Consider the following 20,000-nt stretch of genomic DNA (forward strand, 5'->3'; position numbering starts at 1 on the left):
TGACATAACACGGACTTATTACAAACAAAAAATCAACAAAGACAGCTTATGCTTTCAACCAGGTAAGATCGCCCCCATTCGTCAACACCAGTCATCCTTTTGAGCATCCGAATCCGAATCACAGGAGACAGCAGGAACCGCGACACACCTCATAAATCCCAGGCATTCGCGACAATAGAATAAAGGCCATCATAAATTCCCCGAGTGATACGAAACCATCACGGCTTTAATCTCGCGAGATAATCTGCCTTGTAATGCAAAGCCGCGAAAGCCATATTCTCTCGAGATAATCAGAGATTACCGAGCACAGGGGGAGGTTGGGGGGTGGGGATGGAAAGGAGGGGATGGATCACCACCACCCTAATTTGATGTGCCCAGCCGGAATGCGTTCAAACGGATGAATAGGCGTGTCGTGCGATGTGGCCTCGAAATTGTGCAATTTGCGAAATGACGTTCGCATGCTTCTGCTTGGCTTTAGTTGTTCTTAAATAAGAAGGCAATGCAAACAACGTTCATTTTCTCTCAAGGAAGACATGAATGTTGTCATTTCCTCCGCTGTTGCAGTCACCTGGGCTTTAAAACAGTTTCTATGTTTTTCCTTCGTTAGGACAACCGCACAAATACTTAAAAATCAAGAATATATGCGTACATATTTGTACACGAATATTTGTGATTTCAGCATATTTAGATTTGTATCACAAATTGAATCAGATTTTCCATGACAACATGAATAAGTATGAAAATAACAGCGATCTGACAATTGGATTCAATGCACTTTAAAAGAAAATGATAAACTTAAGGTAAAGTATAAATGTTCAACTGAATACCCATTTTACGAATATTTTTTCGTAACTTTACTAATGCAGTAATGAAATAGGGAAATACTCCAATAATACAGATATTAACAAAAGAAAAAGAAGGCAACAATTACAATAACACGATAGATTATAAAAAAAATATGACAAGTATGATCAGTGAAACAAAACTGTTGAGATAAACTCGAAAGAATACAGAATATAATGCTTAAAACATAAAAAAAATATCAAACCAACATGAAAAATAAAAGAAGAGATTGTTCTTCAGAATGAATATATGAAACAAAACATTCACAGACAAATATAAAACTATGCTAATTCAAAAGTTAAAAACACAAAAACTCTGATTTAAAAATAACAAGACATAGATTAACTATGACAATGACTGCAATAAGTCTAGATAGTCATGTCCAGACCAAGAGTTATTCGAGAAAAATCACGATCCACACTACAACAGAAGCGGAATTTTAAAAATCCATATCAGCTTAGAAAATATCAAGTCTATTCCTGGTTGTTAAAAAAAAAATCATATTCTATACAGAGACAATAGGAGAAAAATGTCAAAATCAAGGGGACCCAAGTGACTTGCGTTATATCTGGTAGCTAATACCCGTGGCCCAACGGTTGGGTCGAACCCGTTTTCATAGCAAGATAATGAAATAAGACTTGCTGGCCACGGCTACAGCTGCTGAGAAATGAAAGAACATATTTCACCCCTATGTCACCATCTGAGAATGGAAAGGCTACCACTTTCTGGAGCCAACTCTCAATAAAAAAAAAAAAAAAAAAAAAAAAAAAAAAAAAAAAGAGGCCAATATGTGTGAGTGTGTGCGTGTGCACACACAAATTCCTACATGTTTATTAGGAAATGAAGTAACCATTTCGTAATTCTCTTTCAAGAAGTTTTATGTTCTTGATGTAATTTCTGAGAGGGAAAAGTTCGATATCCTTAAAGAAAATATATAAATAATTCACAAGTCCCTCATCTGGTTCATATTACTCATGTCAGTAACCTTATTGGTCATTGTTCTTCAATTGCACTGGAACCATATTAGTGCTTGTGCATAATAATAATAATAATAATAATAATAATAATAATAATAATAATAATAATAATATATGGCACGAATTTCCTAATGACATGTAAATCAGTGCCATGATTAGATGAAATTCAACTAAATCTACAAATTAACAGCGCAGTGCGTTTATAAAAGAAATAATTAGCATTAACTGACCTGTCTTCGCTAATACATTATGAATTTGAAAACAATCCATAATAAGTAAACTGACTGGTAACGAAGATAACGGGGCACAAAATCCAACAATAAAAATATTGTATTATCAGTTTAGCCAAAGGGAATGAAGCAAAAACATTATCGAAAGAAATCATTTCCCTTCCTGTTATATGATAAGTAGTTTCAGCTACTGAAGAGTCTTTATGGAGAGATGTGACATTTTGGAAAATGCTGAAATACTAAGCAAGCAAACTAGGGTGCACTCGCAAAGAGCACACCTCCAAGTGGTAATAAATTGCATACATTTATAAAACCCTAGACCCACGCCATGGTTCTAATCAACTCTTCTTTGGCTTGTAAATAATCTCACAAAAAAAAGCATGGCAGCCCGTCAAATAAACAAAAGAAACAGGAACAAAAATAAATACTTAAAACAAGACGCAGGTAAAAACACAATCTCCATCCACGATGAGATGATTTCATGGACAAGTAACCTAATCATGTTTTTTTCTTCTGCAAGGACAAAAGACAATCAGCTAGAATGCTTATAAAATGGCGCATGTAACAGAGTATGTTTATATGTTCATGTATCCACGTGAATAGAGCTGGAAGCTTTAATTGGCGAAGTTCAAGACTGGAGGAAAAAGAACCCAATTTAATTTACAAGGTGCATGTTCAGGCTTCACGCAAAAATAATGGAACAAATAAGTTAAAACAACTAATATTTACAGATGACGCGAAGGTGAAGGAGAACAGCACAACAGCAAAATAGCAAAATCAAGGAAAAGAACAACAGTTACAACAAAGTAAAAAAGAGCAAAGCGAGCACCCAGACGAAGATGAAGATGCGGGACCAGGTACAAGAACAACAACAACAATAATAACAGCCAATAGAAGAAGAAGAAAAAAAGAACAACAGTAATCAAAAGATTTCTTAACCATTTTTCAAAACAGTTTTACCAGAGGGAAAAATATCATACCTCTCAACAGAGGGAGTTAAGAAACACGAGAAACCCCCACTAATGCAAAAACATTTTCGGGTAAGAGATTTTCCACGAACAATATATATATACCAGGTTTTCACGCACATAAGGATCATGCAAGAAAACGCCTCGGGCTCTTTTATCCTGACAGATTGCGATCGATCCCCTGTGACAAATTATGCAATTTAGCAAGGACGACAAAAAGTGACAAAAAGAAAAAGAAAAGAAGTCTGCTTGACAATGCTCAAAAGGGGTCTGGGCGAGTTGTCTTCTATTTTGGGTTTATAGATCGGGATTATGAAATCGAAGGAGGAAGCATGACAAAACTAAGGAAATCTATCAGAATTACGTAATATAAAAAACAAAGGAACTGAAAGGTCTGGTCGAGATTATGCAAGAGAAAAAATACAACAAAATGTAGTGTGTAAAAGAATAATAACAAGATCATGAAAAAGTAAAAATAAAACAGGAACGAAAGGACAAAAAAACATATTTTAGAAAAAGAAACGAAAGGAATTGAAAGCAACAAAGAGCAAAAATAAAATATGAAGCGAAAGGGATTGGAAATAGCAAAAAAGAAAAAAAAATCGAAAAAGGATACAAAGGGAACTGAAAATAAAGAACAAAAATTTAAAAAGAAACGAAAGGAATTGAAAGAAACAAAGAGCAAAAATAAAATATGAAACGAAAGGGATTGAAAATAGCAAAGAAAAAAATGAAAAAGGATACAAAGGGGCTGAAAATAAAGAACAAAAATTGAAAACAGAAACGAAAAGAATTGAAAATAGCACAGAACAAAAATTGAAAAAAGAAAAAGAATAAAAATTGAAAAAGGAAACGAAAGGAATTGAAACTAAAAAAGAATAAACGGAACTGAAAATAACAAAGAACAAATATAAAAAAAGTAAAAGAAAAGGAACTGAAAATAAAAAAGAGCGAAACTTAAAGAGGAAAGGCAGGGAACAGCAAACAAAAATTAATAAAAATAAAGAAAGAAAAGGAAAGGACCTTTAAATAACAAAGACCCGAGGCGTGCAAAATGAGTTGATATTGCCTTCCCTGATTTGCTGTATTTACCGTAAATGCAAAATTGTCGTGAGCAGATGATGACTTTTACTATTACTGATTTGACACACGGAAGGTGACAGATGATTCCCGAGAACCTCCTTTCTGGGAATCGTAACCCAACTCTCAAAAGAAAACCCATGGGATTTTTCATTTGTTCGCCAAAGTACATGAAAGAAATATGGTAATACATCATTCATTTCTTGAAGTGTATTTTCCAGGTTGTCGTTATTATTATTATAATTTATTTATTTATTTATTTATTTATTTATTGTTTGGGTCTATCAGTCATCCTATTCGACAGGGTGGTTTTTACAGGGTGGGGTTCCGGGTTGCTTCCTGCCTCCTCAGGAGTCCATCACTATTCTTACTATCATTATCAATATTATATTATTATTATTATTATTATTATTATTATTATTATTATTTATAAAACAATAACACAAATAACGGAAAGAATTTATTTCGTGTTTTCTTCTTAAGCCGTAAATAACAGATGGGCCAGTTACTTGACGACGACAAGTAAACGCAATGATAATGTGTTTTCGTGTGGTAGAACATACACAGAGCAAAGAAGTGCAGTTCATTTTGCATTGTGTTTGTAAGCCTCTGTTAAAGTGTATGGCATCGGATGCACACATATGAACAGCATAAAGTGCATAAGGTTAATGCATCCTTTTTTATAATGATATCGTTCAAACATGTTTCTGTACTGGCACGCTTTGTAACTGGACCAAATTCATTAGTGTACGTACAGACTAAAAATGAATACATATATAAAAGTCTGACTGACTGCAGATCTGTGTATACACTGGGATCTACATCAAACACAAACAACATAGTATCTAAAAAGATTAATTTAGCCACACAGCAATTACAAAATGATCATTATTGTCTCTTTAAAATTCATGAGGATAAGGTACACGTCACGTTCATGCATCTACTTAATGGCTTATTAATGAAATTAGTTAAAAGCATCACACAATGGAGCTGCAGTATGGGAGTGAGGAATATATAATATAATATATATATATATATATATATATATATATATATATATATGTGTGTGTGTGTGTGTGTGTGTGTGTGTGTGTGTGTGTATGTATGTATATATATAAGTGTATGTGTGTATACGTATATAGATAGACAGACAGACAGATAGATAGATAGATATAGTATTTAAGCTCTCTCCTAACAGCGGGTGCCCGCACACAAAATAATAAGACAATGGACACTCCCGAATTAACTAATGCCACACACGGGGTCACTCACTTCTATCTTCCATGCACTCATGCAATCTGCATGTTAAGGCCCTTCCTATCCAAAACCTCCTTCATCCCATCTGTCAAGGACTTCCCTCCCAAGTGATTCATTCTTGACAAAACTATCACCTTCCTTCCTTCCCACTTAACCGAACCATCTCATAATACTCTGATCTATCTTTTTTGTCTACACTAATCTTTTTTACTACTTCTAATACCTCCACATTTCCCACACTTTCGAGTCTTCCTTTGCCACATATACTCCGCACATAGTTCATCTCTACAGCTTCAAACTATTTCTAATTTCATCTGCATCCAGATTCCAGATTTTTCTTCCATAAAGGTGAGTTGGTTCAGCAATCCCTTCAGACACACCCTTCTCAATCTTTTGCACACACCCTGTTAACTTTCTTGCTTCATCTGTTGCTTGACTTACCTCTTCTCTCATCCTACTATCATCCATTAGGTTTGCTCTCAAATGCCTGAATACAACGACAAGTTTCACGTCAATAAACAAACTCTAACACTTTAATGAGTCACAGCTCACAGAAAATAAGATAATAACTTTCCTTCTAAGATGTCGCAAATACAAATATATAAGATACAGAGCATTTTAACATAAAACATTATTTTTCTGCCATTTACATAATGAAAACAGATCATCATAACTATACTACGGTTCGCTGGTTTTGAGCAAGAAAATATATTAGTAAAATGAGGTAGCGGTATGATATCAATTTGCAATTATTTGCAAACTAAAATAAACATGCAGCTCGGTATAGTGAAATGAAAGTGATTCTTTCTCGGTTATTCGGAAAAAGGAAATTCTTGCTAGAAGATTACTCAAATAAATTGCAATGAGACATTATATTACAGAGAGACATTACATTACAGAGTTAATTCACATACCTAAAAAATAATCTCTGTAATCGTAATGCTAAATGACAGGTTCCAAGGCCAGTATCTCATTTGTTAATAAGGTAGAGGGAACCCGAAATAAACCTTTGTAGGTAAAACGTCTTCTCGCCTGAAGGTCATCATTTCATTGCATATTGTTAACACGACCACAATTTTCTCAAAGGTGTTTCAGCATGAAAAAGCACGCGTTAAACAAACTTCAAGAAGGAAAAGGTCTTCTTATCGTTTTAATCTTATAATATGGGTATTCACGTCAAAGAAAACCTGGGTATTCTCAAAATCCCATTATTTTTAACCCTGTCATTCACAGACTTGCAGAGCTTTCATCTTATGAATGCATGGCAATTCACGATGCCTCTTTTTGTGTCTTTTATTCAAAGATTTACAGATTTATGAAAAGACATCAACATGTAAACCATTTTTACCAAAACCAACATTCAATTTCTGTTACAGAAACTCATTTATTTATCTGTTTAATCATGTTATGATATGCAGAAGCATGCATACCCACAAACACATTATACATACATACATACATATATAATATATATATATATATATATATAATATATATATTATATATATATATATATATATTTTTATGTACATACATACAACATCATACATACAACCAATATACATATATATATATATATATATATATATATATATATATATATAGTATATATATATATATATATGATATATATATATATATATGATATATATTTTATATATATATATATATATATATATATATATATATATATATATATATATATATTAAGTGCCTGTAAAATTCATCGAATATAATCAGCGTGTGACATCACTTTGACTGCGTCTCAAATCCCTGTCAGATGATATCACATAATGATAGACCACATGAGCGACTATATTAGTTATGTCATGTAGAAAATGAAAAAAGAATATATATGAGTGTGTTCTGAGATAGCAAGAAGACTTTGGACAATATCTTGCTTAAATTGACTCCGACTCTTAATGGATTCAGGTGACTGGTAAATATTCGGTGAATGAAAAATAATCTCTTGCCATTTCATGTGGTTACCAGTGTTTTCATCAATCGTAAAGATGTACACGTTATAAATAAATCATACACTCGCACGCACGCGCACGCACACACACACACACACACACACACACACACACATATATATATATATATATATATATATATATATATATATATATATATAATAATATATATGATTGGTAAAATGTTCTGTTACAACAGAATTCCATATAATAAAAGGAGCCCATAAAAGCACCAAAATATAGAGAAAAATACTATATTTCAGACACTGCTGTCTCCCTCTTCAGGTAGATGAACGAAAAAAGTTACAGAGAAGGTGGTATTTATACCAAGAGGTCCATCCACTGGTAAGCCAATTTAGGTCACTCCCTCTGATAATCTTCCTTTAATCTTCTTTAGCGTTGGTTGAATGAAAATCTTGCTGATGACATCTGAATCCTATGTTCCTTTTGAGATGTTCATTACCTGCCTCTGTTTAATCAAGGCCGATTCCATCATTTGACTCTTTTACCGGCAGTTGCTGCTATATATTATATGTTTCAAATTCCAGTTTATTCTATGGTTATATTCATTTATATGGTGGAAAATAGCTGAGTTCTGTTGTACAAAGCTAACTGACTGTTTATGTTGTATTAATCTCTGGGGAAGTGATTTTCCCGTAAATCCGATGTAAGATTGGCCACAGTCCAGGAAAATTACTTCCCCTGAGATTAATACAACATAAACGGTCAGTTAGGTATGGACAACAGAACTCAGCTATTTTCAACCATATAAATGAACATAACCATTGAATAAAGTGGAATTTGTCACGTATAATTCATAGCAGCAACTGCCGGTACAAGAGTCAAATGATGGAATCGGCCTTGATTAAACGGAAGCAGGTAATGAACATCTCAAAAGGAGCATGGGATTCAGATGTCATTGACAAGATTTTCATTCAACCAACGCTTAAGAATATTAAAAGAAGATTATCAGCGGGAGTGACCTAAATTGGCTTACCTGTGGATGGACCTCTTGGCATAAATACCACCTTTTCTGTAACTTTTCTCATTCATCTAACTGAAGAGGGAGACAGCAGTCTCTGAAATATAGTATTTTTCTTTCTATATTTTGGTGCTTTTATGAGTTCCTTTTATTATATATATATATATATATATATATATATATATATATATATATATATATATAATATATATATATAATTTGCGGAGGGCGTTCATTATTCAATATTAAACCCATTTTTAGTTTCATATGTATACTTCAAGCTTGCTTTCAAATTCCAAGCAAAAACACACACTTTTTAAGGCTCAGTCAAACAAATAGACAATGGATATATAGACTCCATTTATAGGAATTTTTCTGCCTGGAGTACTTTGTTTTTAATGACGACTGTTGCAGCTACTTTAGGACATGATATTCCCATCGGATGATGGGAGTATCTAATTAAAGTCCAAAAGGAGTCCCTGAATTTTAATGATCTCTACCCGATCCAGCTGCAACTTACAGTACTTAATTCATTGGAGTGCTAGCGCGCACACAGACACACACAACATAAATATATGTGATAGGTGTGTGTGTGTGTGTGTGTGCGTCCGAGCTACAATGAATTAACCACTTAATGTTGCAGCTGAATATACAATAGTTAATTCATTGGAGCGCGGACGGGTGTAAACACACACACACACACACACATGCACTCACATCATATACATGTATGATGTGTGTGTGTGTGGGTGTGTGCGCGCGCACGTCGGCGCTCCAGAGAATTAACTATCATATGTTGCAGCTGAATCGGGTAGAGATCATAAAAGTTCAGGGACTCCTTGTGAACTATAATATAGATACTCCCATCATCCGATGGGAATATCATGTCCTTAAGTAGCTACAATAGCGGTCATTAAAACCAAAGTACTCCAGGCAGATAAGTTCATATAAAGGGAGTCTTCATATAAAGGGAGTCTACATATCCATTATCTATTTGTTTGAAGCCTTAAAAAGTGTGTACTTTTACGTTTCATGGAATTTGAAAGCAAGTTTGATTGCATACAAATGAAACTAAAAAGGAGTTTATCATTAAATATTGAACTCCCTCCGCAATATATATATATATATATATATATATATATATATATATATATATATATATATATATATATATATATATATATACATACATATACATAATCTGTGTATGTATAATATATTTATAACGTGTACATCTGTGCGATTGATGTAAACACTGGTAACTACATGAAATGGGAAGAGATCATTTCTCATTTACCTGAACCCATTAAGAGTCAGAGTCAATTATAGCAAGACATTGTCCAAAGACTTCTAGCTATCTCAAAACACACTCAAAAGTTTTTTTTATCATTTTCTACATGACATAACTAATATATGTCATTCATGTGGTCTATCATTCTGTCATATCATCTCCATTGTTGATTATATTCGATGAAATTTACAAGCACTGAAAATCTAACAATCTCAGGAGAAAATAATAATAATAATAGCTGCTAGAACAATGGCAATGAATTAAAACTGGCACCACTTATACTATCACCACTATAACTCATTCTACTTAATATAACAGTAATAATTATAATAGCTACATAAATCCTATTACTAATAGCCTACGAATAATTACATGAACTCATAAAATAACCTATTTTTCCGTTAAAAATATATCACAAACCATCGATAAAACAAAAGTGATATAAAACCCGACAACTGACTTAAGGCAGCCCATGTACAAATTCGAGAAAAATCAAGTTGCAAAAACCAGTTAAAGATGATGCAACAAGATTATTTTTTTGCACTATACCACTAATCCGCTTGTAACAATCGTAGATGCATACGCATGCAATGCCACTGAATTACCACAAAAAAACTATCTATATCTGTCTTCAAGGATACGGACGGTCACATCATGACGTTTCTCATGATTAATTTTTGCTTACTCGGAGAGTAAGCCTACAAACTACTTTGTTGTTGTTGCTATTGTTCTTGTTGAGGGTTAGGAAAGGTCTACGGATCAAGCTAAAAAGGTCTGAAAAAGGTCTTTCGTGTTGAGTTAAATATATAGAAATTCTAGGACAAGATATTTAAGACTTATTTATTAGAATGGAAATGTAAAATAATAAATAATGTGCTTGTTAAACATTACAGAGCAAATGGTTCTAATAAAATATAGCGAATTTATTTCTAATTATAGTTGGTGAAACAAGGCTCTATTTTAGCACGTTTTAATTTACGTGAAAGTCTAGGAATATATTTACAACTTATGCGTGAGGGGAAAGTCTTGCACGCGTCCCAAGTAAGCTGGAGGTCGGATAACGCCTTTTTTATCATTATTATCATTTTAAGTCTCCCTATTTGAATTAAAAATGAAAATTTATAATCAAGGGCATTGAGTACACCAGGATATTATTCGTATTTTTCTATTTAATTACTACAGTTAACAATTTCTCTTTCATTCAAACTCCTCTTCCTTATAACTTGATATGACGACACCTCTTGAATTCAACAATGAATGATTGTTGCCTCCTCAACTGAACGTCTCTTTCCTATTATATCCTTGTTCTTGAGAGTATTGTTATACCGCTGCGTTTCAATTAATCTTTCAAGTCATAATCACTAGTGGGAAAAAACTAAAGCCTGACAAAGTCAACGATAACATGAGCACGACCACCAGGGGATTAAGTCTTGTCGAATTCTTGTGATCACTCTTTGTCTAATCCGTTCAACTCGGTGGACGTATTCATTAGAAAAATGACAAATTCGCTTATGAAAGCTGAGGTTTCTACTTTTCAACTAATCATTAGCTTATGAAAGCCGAGATTGCTTCTTTTCAACTAATCAATAAGTCAATAGATATTTTATGATACTTTTAAAACTTACCGCAAATTATTACTCTCTGGTGTTTTTGTGAGTTGAGGTTCGATATTAAAAATCTCTGTAATAAAAGTAAAAATTAAATAATAACTCCAAACTTGCAAGACAATTACTTTGGTAGAAACACGCACTAATTCTTAAATTATACCTAGAAATATCCTAATCAATAATCGCGTCTTTCGTTGCTGAAACTTAACCGCAATTGACTTTTAATTTCCATGAATTTGGCTACTTACTGTGTGACACTATGTATTTCTATTAAATTGCCAACGAGAATATTCCACAATAAAGCTTTTGCAAATATTCAATTTTTACCTTTGGTAATACTAGTACCTCTACTACTATTGCTACTAACATAAAAAATAAGAACAATAACAAAACACAATTATAGGCTATGAGTAAAACTAAAAATGACTGAGCTTCTAAAAATGTCGCTATAAATCAAGGACTGAGGAGAGCAATAAAAAAAACGCGCCGTTGGCCCTTTCGTGAGTCTTACTACTAACAGCCATAATTTGAGTGTTTTACTAAACCAAAACAAAATTTACGTCTTCAGTCGAGAGTTTGTCTTCCATCTAAATTAAACCAGAAACTTGCCAAAACTAAACATTTGCATTTGTGTTTTTTTTTTCATTAACAAAGTAAAGCAGAGAGGTCGTTCTCTTAATCTCTGAAGCTTACATGACTTGCTGCAATATAAGTATACTGGGAAGGAAAGCAGGAAATTATTGCACGAATAAAAAGAGGAAGGAATAAATGACGACAAATATGTTGGATTAAAGAATCACGGGACACAAAATGAAATTCTGTAGTGAATGAAAAAATGCAAGCACATGTTACACGATGAAAACATTGCCACTAGAACAAAAAACACGTGTGGAAAAATGCCTTGGAATTACTGATTCTCAAAAACACAAACAATAAATAAATAAATGACAATTACCACATGCATAAAGTCCCAGTATCTCTTTCATGTCTTAATTAAATTAAAATGACTGCAATTGCAAACATTTACCAAGGCGATTCCAGTCAGGCCAATCAAATTAATTACCTGACTTAATTCAATCTAATTCTTTTTCCTTTATCCAACACAGACACGAATTTTCGACCTCTGCAACTAAAACACATCACAATTTGTATTTAACACCATAGAACAAAGATCCATCTGTTCGGAACGAAATGACAAAATTCACATCACTTCCTATAAAAAAAATGTTTACAAAAAATGAAGAGGATAAAATCGTCTACCATGATAAGAAGACGAGCGAGAATTAATGCTCAAATATTGAAAAATGTCTTGGGAACCGATCTTACGTACTGATTCTGAAACATTTCCTCGACAGAAAATGTAAGTACCGGAAACACACACACACACACAGTCAACCTCAAAACGGGGAGCCTCCGCTATGTCTTCACATTCACTGAACGCAGCGACAGGATCACCACAGCTCAGATCAATAACAATTTAAGAAACGAGAAAAAGATGGTAAATGGATCAATAAGTGATTTAGCTGATGGCCTCGTGTATGGCGTTAATATTCGCTTCGCATGTCGCTGTAAAATAAACGTTCCGGGGAAAATCAACAAAGGCCACGTTTGATTTGCTTGAAGTTGCTTGACCCTAATTCCACGGCAGTGTTTGTTTTGCTCTCTCAGAAGTGGATCAGCGAAAAACAAGGAGTCGCGTGGACCTTGCCGTGGGTGACAGACGTCAAAGTCTAGTTCACGATATCAAAAAAGAAAAAAAAGAGAAAAAACAAAAACAAAACAGTAATTACATCCATCAAAAAGTAGCAATATCAACACACAACTCTGTCTTACCTGCTCTCCTTCCTCTTATAACCTTCTCGACGCTTTTTTTCATCATTTTGTCATGCAAATGTGAAAGTCGAACTCCTCTCTTTCAAATACAACGGTGCAATCTGTCAGTCTAGTCAGTCAGTTAGTTAGTCTGTCTGCCAAAGCCAACCAACCAGCAGCGCCAGCGACGGACGGACGGACGACGGACTCGCTCGTTTTCTATCCGCTGGGAACAGACACCAACTTCACACTGACAAACGCCTCGTCCGATCGCCGATGCCTTTTCTCTTTTCTCACCGATTTTGTTATGTGGCTATAAAACTTTTCTTAAGGGAGCTTCGTGTCTCGACACGCAGGGCGAGGGGAGGGGGAGGGAGGGAGGAGGGGATGAGTGATGAGGAGGAGGAGGAGGAGGAGGAGAAGGAGTGAAGGGTGCCGTGCCCCCACCCCCACCCACTGCCGCTGCCTCTGCTGCTGTTCTTGGGGGATATGGTGGGAGGGGGTCATATATAGAAGTTAGTAAGGGGAATAAAAGGGGGAGGGGGATCAGACTCAGCGGGTCACTCTCGATTGATTTTTTTTTTTTTCCTCCTCGAGGGGTATGCTGAGACAGAGAACGAGGAGGAAAGTAGTGATACTATTACAAAGAGTGATGACTGATTCTTGGAATTTGTGCAACTATTTGGTAAGTAATAATGATATTGATAATGAGGATAAATTGGAATGTAAGTAAAGGCGATACATAAAAAAGGGTGAAGATGGTGAAAATGATACTGAAGCGTAAGATTTACACTAATGAGATAAAAAAAAAAGTGTATAAATGTGGAGGAATATACCATAAAAAAACTGAGGAAGAGAGGATGATTTTGACGACAGATGGAAATAGAGAACGGCAGTGACCTTCCGTGACCAAATCGGGCCACAAGTCTTACAAGGGGCTAGGAGGGGCGTCGTGACCCTTTCCCCCATCCTCCACCCCTACGGGGAATTTTGCTTGCGAAGGCAAACACGGTCGGCACAACAAAGGTATTCCACAAGCAGAAGGATTGGATAGGTCAATAATACACCGTCGCGTATGCACACACGAGGTCTCCTACAGTCAAACGCACACGCGATTATGGCAAGCGTGTACCATAATATGCTGCTTGATTCAAGGGTCTTGTATTTTCAAGTAGCTTCTCTTGTTTTTCACTGAAAAAAGCGAGAACAAAAAGTTGATTCCAGTCATTTATGTTCAATATTTTCATTTTTTTTTCCACTAAAACCTACACACATAAACACACATACACACACTAAAAATAATCATGAGAAGCGCTTGTAAATAACTGTGCCTCTAGTCTTATTTGGGATACAGTCTCATTTTGACTATCATAGAGTTTTATTGAAGAGACTTTAAAGACTCGTAACCCTCACGGCACATGGCTTCTCTCCAGGATGATCAGTCAGTCGGCCACGCGAAGGATATGGTACGAATTTAATACAATCTAATTAAACTTTATAAAAAAAAAATGTAGGTTCTGGCACACTCTTGGAACAGCTGACGAATATGAGATGAAGACTGAAACAGGGACAGAAAAAGAGAGGCAGAGAAACAGACGGTTTAATAAGAAGGTACCCCTACTGATGGACAGATAGATATGCAAGTAGATGGTTCGAAGAACAGACATAAAGTACGAGTTTTATAAAAAAAAAAGAAAAAAAAATCTAATAAAACTATAAAACTCCTTTTAGGTTCTCGAACATTCCTAAGACAGAGGACGACCAAGAGACGAAAGACAGACAGGGAGAGAGACAGACAACCAGACGTTTTGATAAAAAGGCAGCTTGATTGATGAACACATATGCAGGTAGATAACTGGAAGAAAAAACAGAAACTGACATAACTCAAAAGGATGACAGATGATGTCTGGAAAAATTTATAAGCTAAATCTACAAAGGTTCAGACAGTCGATCATTTAGACAGGTAGCTCAGCAATCCACATCTGCACAACGAGAGAGATGCTAAGCTATGCAGGTAAAGAGACAGACTGACAAGTAGAGAGACAAGAGATACATGAGACAGATAGTGTCTGAAAGGGGCTAATCGAGACGAAACGACAGTGAAAATGGACGGACGACTAAACAGAGGAAATGACACGCCAGAAGGCGGAGCCCTGTCTCCATCTTCTCCGTATCGTATTGTGCTCTTTCCCTCCTTCCGTGTTCAGCCACACGTGAAAACACGGATGATGGGCCTCCTTATTCGACCTCACAGAGTGCCACCTGCAGGACGAGTGCCAGGAAGGCACTCATGGTGCCACCTTTTATGCTTTATCTCTCTCTCTCTCTCTCTCTCTTTTGTGCTATAATTAATAACCCTACCTGTCTCATCCCTCACTGTTCCATCGCGGACTATAAGGCAGACGAGTGCCACGAAAGACTGTAAGCGCCACTTTGATGCTTGAAATCATAGACCCCTACTCCCTCTCTCTCTCTCTCTCTCTCTCTCTCTCTCTCTCTCTCTCTCTCTTTCCTGCCTATACAATTCGCCTTCATGAAAACGTCCGCTGACCACGTCAAAAGCGTCACTATTGAACGAGATATATGGTTAGCCATCGTTGGACGGAGGGTAGCATACCGTCTGATCTAGAATAGTCGCAGATGCGCCTCTCATGTATAATTGTGCATATGAATGCGCGCATGTCGATGCATTTGCACTTAAGAGAATCTTGGTACGTTATACATGCATAAAATCTTAGATACTGTTTATTTTAAGTATATAACTAGACGTTTTCCCATTAGCATTGAAGGTTCTCATGGGAATACAAAATTTAGGCAAAGACCAAGCAATGGGACCCGTGACGTCATTCAGCGCTGAAAGGGAAATTGACAGTCAAAAGTTTGAAAGGTGTACCACGAGGGAAAAAACTCGCAATTGCACTAGTGAACAATTGTTAGGAGAGAGTGGATAGCAAGATGAAAGAAAGAGAATATGCCTTACGTCATGCCTACAGTGCACCGCGTGAGGGGCGCTGACTGCCCTAACCCCCTACGCCTACGGGGATGAAGGTTCTTATAAAAATACAAACAACTATTGAAAAGTTCAGATTTTCTGAAGCAATAATGAAAACCCAGAACTACGGTCACAATAAACCTTTACTGCTTCTTCATAAGGGCGTAAACAAAAAGAAGATTTATATCCAGCTTTCTTTGTCATTTGTCTTCGCAATATAACATTATTGATGATAATAATTTTACAGCTGAATGGATACCATTACACATCTACGACTAACATGATTGTGTCATAAACTGACACTAATATTATGCAAAGTTTTCTACCTTAATCGTGAACCACGTAGAACAGACTGGCATATAGAATTAAGGCCAAAGGACAAGCGCTGGGACCTATGCGTTCATTCAGCGCTGAAACCGAAATTTGCAATAAAAAGGTCTGGAAGGAGTAACAGGAAAAAAACCTCGCAGTTGCACTAAGAATCAATTGTTAGGAGAGGGTGGAAAGTAAGATGGAAGATAAGAGAATATGAACGCAGACACAATCAAAGAAATGGAATGGGTTGCAGCTAGTGGCCGAAGGGGCGCTGCAAAGAACCTTCGTTAATGCCTACAGTGCGCCGCATGAAGTGCACTGACTACACTACCCCCTTAAGGGAATCGTGAACCATGCTGCCGTGCGCGTGGTCGCACTCCGGCGCGATTATGCGATGGTGCGCTCACCTGTAATAGCACAAGAAACGAATCGCTTCTTTTATGATCAGTTAAATTGGTCTTAATTCGCCTCCTCGCTGACGTTGTTTACAAAGGACTCTTATTTATTCAAGCAAAAGTTGAAGGTCAATGTCGAAGGATTGATTATCCTTGATTTTTTTTCCTTTTTTTATTTTTTCTTTATTTAAAATTTTCTTTTTTTCATAGTTACTGTCTTTGTTTCTTCCTTTGTCAGGTTCGAATTTCAATACTTTTCCTTTTAAATTTCATGTTTCCCTCTTTTCTGGTTCCATTTTACGTTTTCTTTCTTGCTTAAGTCCCTACAATTATTTTGTTTCGGTTATTGCCGTTTCAGATGTATCTATCTTTGTCTTACTTTATAAAAAATTCATTATTTCTTTCTCTTTCCACTTCTATTATTATTTCTTACCCTGTTTTCTCTTACAGATTTTTCATTTTCATAATTCTATTCTTGCTCTTTTAAAATATTAGCCAACACTTCATGTTACTTTCCAATTCTTTTTTATCATCGCCTACTTTCTAAGTTTTTCTCTTTTCCCACACTTATTTTTCTTTCTCCTCCCGGGTTTTCAGCTATCCCTCTTATTCCGGAACTTTTGTCTTTTCCCAGGTCTTTTGCCTCTTTTCTCCCCATTTCTTCCGATGTCTGCAAGATTTTTAACGTCGTTTTCAGTCTTTTTCTAGTTTCACTCATTTCATAAGACTGATGTCGAGAGAAGCGGAAATACGCTACATGGTTGGACGGTAAGATCAAGGAGGCTGGATGAGGGTAATGAACGAGAGAGAGAGAGAGAGAGAGAGAGAGAGAGAGAGAGAGAGAGAGAGAGAGAGAGAGAGGCGATATACGACAATACAAGATGCATCAATTACCCAGCAAATTCATCTAAAGGGAGGGGGAGAAACGATATATTACACTTCATAAAATGCATCAATAACGTCAGACATCTATTGAAAGAGAGACGGAGATATTCTCGATAACATGCATTAATTACGGAAGACACCTACGTTGCGTGAGAGAGAGAGAGAGAGAGAGAGAGAGAGAGAGAGAGAGAGAGAGAGAGAGAGAGAGAGGCTGACTTTGCGTGCTCCACAACATCAGAGCTACTGATCATAATTGGCTTAGGTTTTCCGTACTTTTGCGTCACGTTCTTCTCAAGGGAAAGGATCCCCGCCTCAACGTTATTCTTTTCGTCGGAAGAACGCTCTCATATCAAAACCTTTTGTTGGTCACTCGGCCATGGACAAGGATCTTACGTCATGCAACTCTCTCTCTCTCTCTCTCTCTCTCTCTCTCTCTCTCTCTCTCTCTCTCTCATTTTTATTACAAACCTCCTCATATCCTTCTGATTTTTCAACTTAATCCTTCCTTCGTCCTTCCAGCTTTAATCATTTTCACCTCCTTAATTTCACGTCTCTCTCCGTTTCTGTCTTCTCCTTTCCAACTTTACTTGAATCTCTCTTTCTGGATCTTTCTCTTATTGTACCGCTTAAATAATTGCCAGACATCACAAACACTAGGCAATTAAAAAAAAATTCTGCTTATTTACGGTAGCAATAAAAACAAACAATTTTTACGGTAACACCTCAAACTATTGTGCTCAAGTAACTAGCTCTCTCTCTTCTCTTCTCTCCTCTCTGCTCTCCCTCTCGTCCGTCATCCTACTCTCCTCATCTCTCTCTCTCTCTATCTGAGTGTGTGTGTGTATGTTACGTCTACTTAAAAGTAGCATCTTATATAACTGAATCATTGATTAAGAACATCAAATGAATCAACATAATCCACAGACTAACATCTACCTTAGGTCTCTCTCTCTCTCTCTCTCTCTCTCTCTCTCTCTCTCTCTCTCTCTCGTATAGTTATACAGATCGTCTTATATAACTGCATCATCAAGAACAACAAATGAAAAGATTATGTCTAGTCATTCGAATCGACATAATCCACAGACCAGCATCTACCTTAGGTTTATAGGTGTTAATTATCAGAGCGATTATCATAATGACAGGTCGTGAACATAAAATATTTGACAGCTCTGTCTTTCACAGACCGCCATATTCTTCTCCTTTATCAATAGAACAGATACTCGTGAAGAATCGTGAATAGAGGGAATTCTACGCGAAAGGCCTTGTACGGCAAACTCAACTTCATTTGATTAAACAACAAACTATGATATACAATTAGGATGCTTTTCAATAACAGCTTAACGCATAATAAAATATAAAAAAAAGAGTTAACCAAAGAGTAGATAGAATACGCTAAGGTTAAAGGTTTAAAGAAAAAGAATATGCAGCTCGGACAGTCAACGGGCAGAGAAACAAAACGACCTTATGTTATACAACCGAAGTAAAACTAAGAATATATAATCGTTAATAAAATAGACCATTAAATAACCACAGTATATCCAAACAAAAAAATACCTCAACCAAACAGCTCCTGAAAAGATAAATACATTCATAAAACTATAAGTAATTAAACAGTTTAGGTTAACGTTACAGGAAACTGAATACTACAAAAATAGGCAGTTGAAAAATAACCATGCTACAAAAACAAAGTTCTTCATGAGAGTAAATAAATGAATGTTGGGATATGCATGTTAAATAATCAGTGTAATACGAGAGTAAAACCCCTCATGAATACAATATGCAATTGGCCAATACACTTCGATAGGAAAATATAAAGCCCGAGAAAGCAATAAACAACTGATTCAATATGAAAGCCAGAGAGTTCACGGAAGAAGCAAGCAGCTAAAGTAAATGGTACGCTATGAAAATTAACTTCAAAACCATAATATATATATACATATATATATATATATATATATATATATATATATATATATATATAGTATATTATAATAATAATATATATATATATATATATATATATATGGGGAGAAATGTTTCTCTTTCGTTATGGTACATGTAAACACACACACCTATACATATATATATATATATATATATATATATATATATATATATATATATATATATATATATATATATATATATATACATATGACAGGTAAAAATGTTCTGTAACAACAGAATTCCATCTAATAAAAGGAGCCCATAAAAACACCAAAATGTAGAGAGAAAAGTACTATATTTCAGAGACTGCTTGTTCTCTCTCATTCAGGATATGAATGAGAAAAGTTTACAGAAAAGGTGATATTTATACCAAGAGATCCGTCCACAAGTAAGCCAATTTAGGTCACCCCCGCTGACAATCTTCCTTTAATCTTTTTAAGCGT

At 35.5% G+C, this 20,000-nt stretch overlaps 1 protein-coding gene across 1 annotated transcript in view; it reads right to left on the reverse strand.

Moving 5' to 3' along the window:
* Positions 1–13,261, reverse strand: part of LOC135219488 (inactive ubiquitin carboxyl-terminal hydrolase MINDY-4B-like) — a 36,099-nt gene extending 22,838 nt beyond the window's left edge. The window contains exon 1 of the mRNA XM_064256292.1: positions 13,045–13,261. Within this exon, the coding sequence (XP_064112362.1) occupies positions 13,045–13,090 (46 nt within the window). The 5' untranslated portion in view covers positions 13,091–13,261. The remainder of the gene's footprint in view (positions 1–13,044) is intronic.
* Between the last annotated feature and the right edge of the window lie 6,739 nt (positions 13,262–20,000).

The sequence above is a fragment of the Macrobrachium nipponense genome, chromosome 1 (genome assembly GCF_015104395.2).
Source record: "Macrobrachium nipponense isolate FS-2020 chromosome 1, ASM1510439v2, whole genome shotgun sequence".
In the NCBI taxonomy this organism is placed as follows: domain Eukaryota; kingdom Metazoa; phylum Arthropoda; class Malacostraca; order Decapoda; family Palaemonidae; genus Macrobrachium; species Macrobrachium nipponense.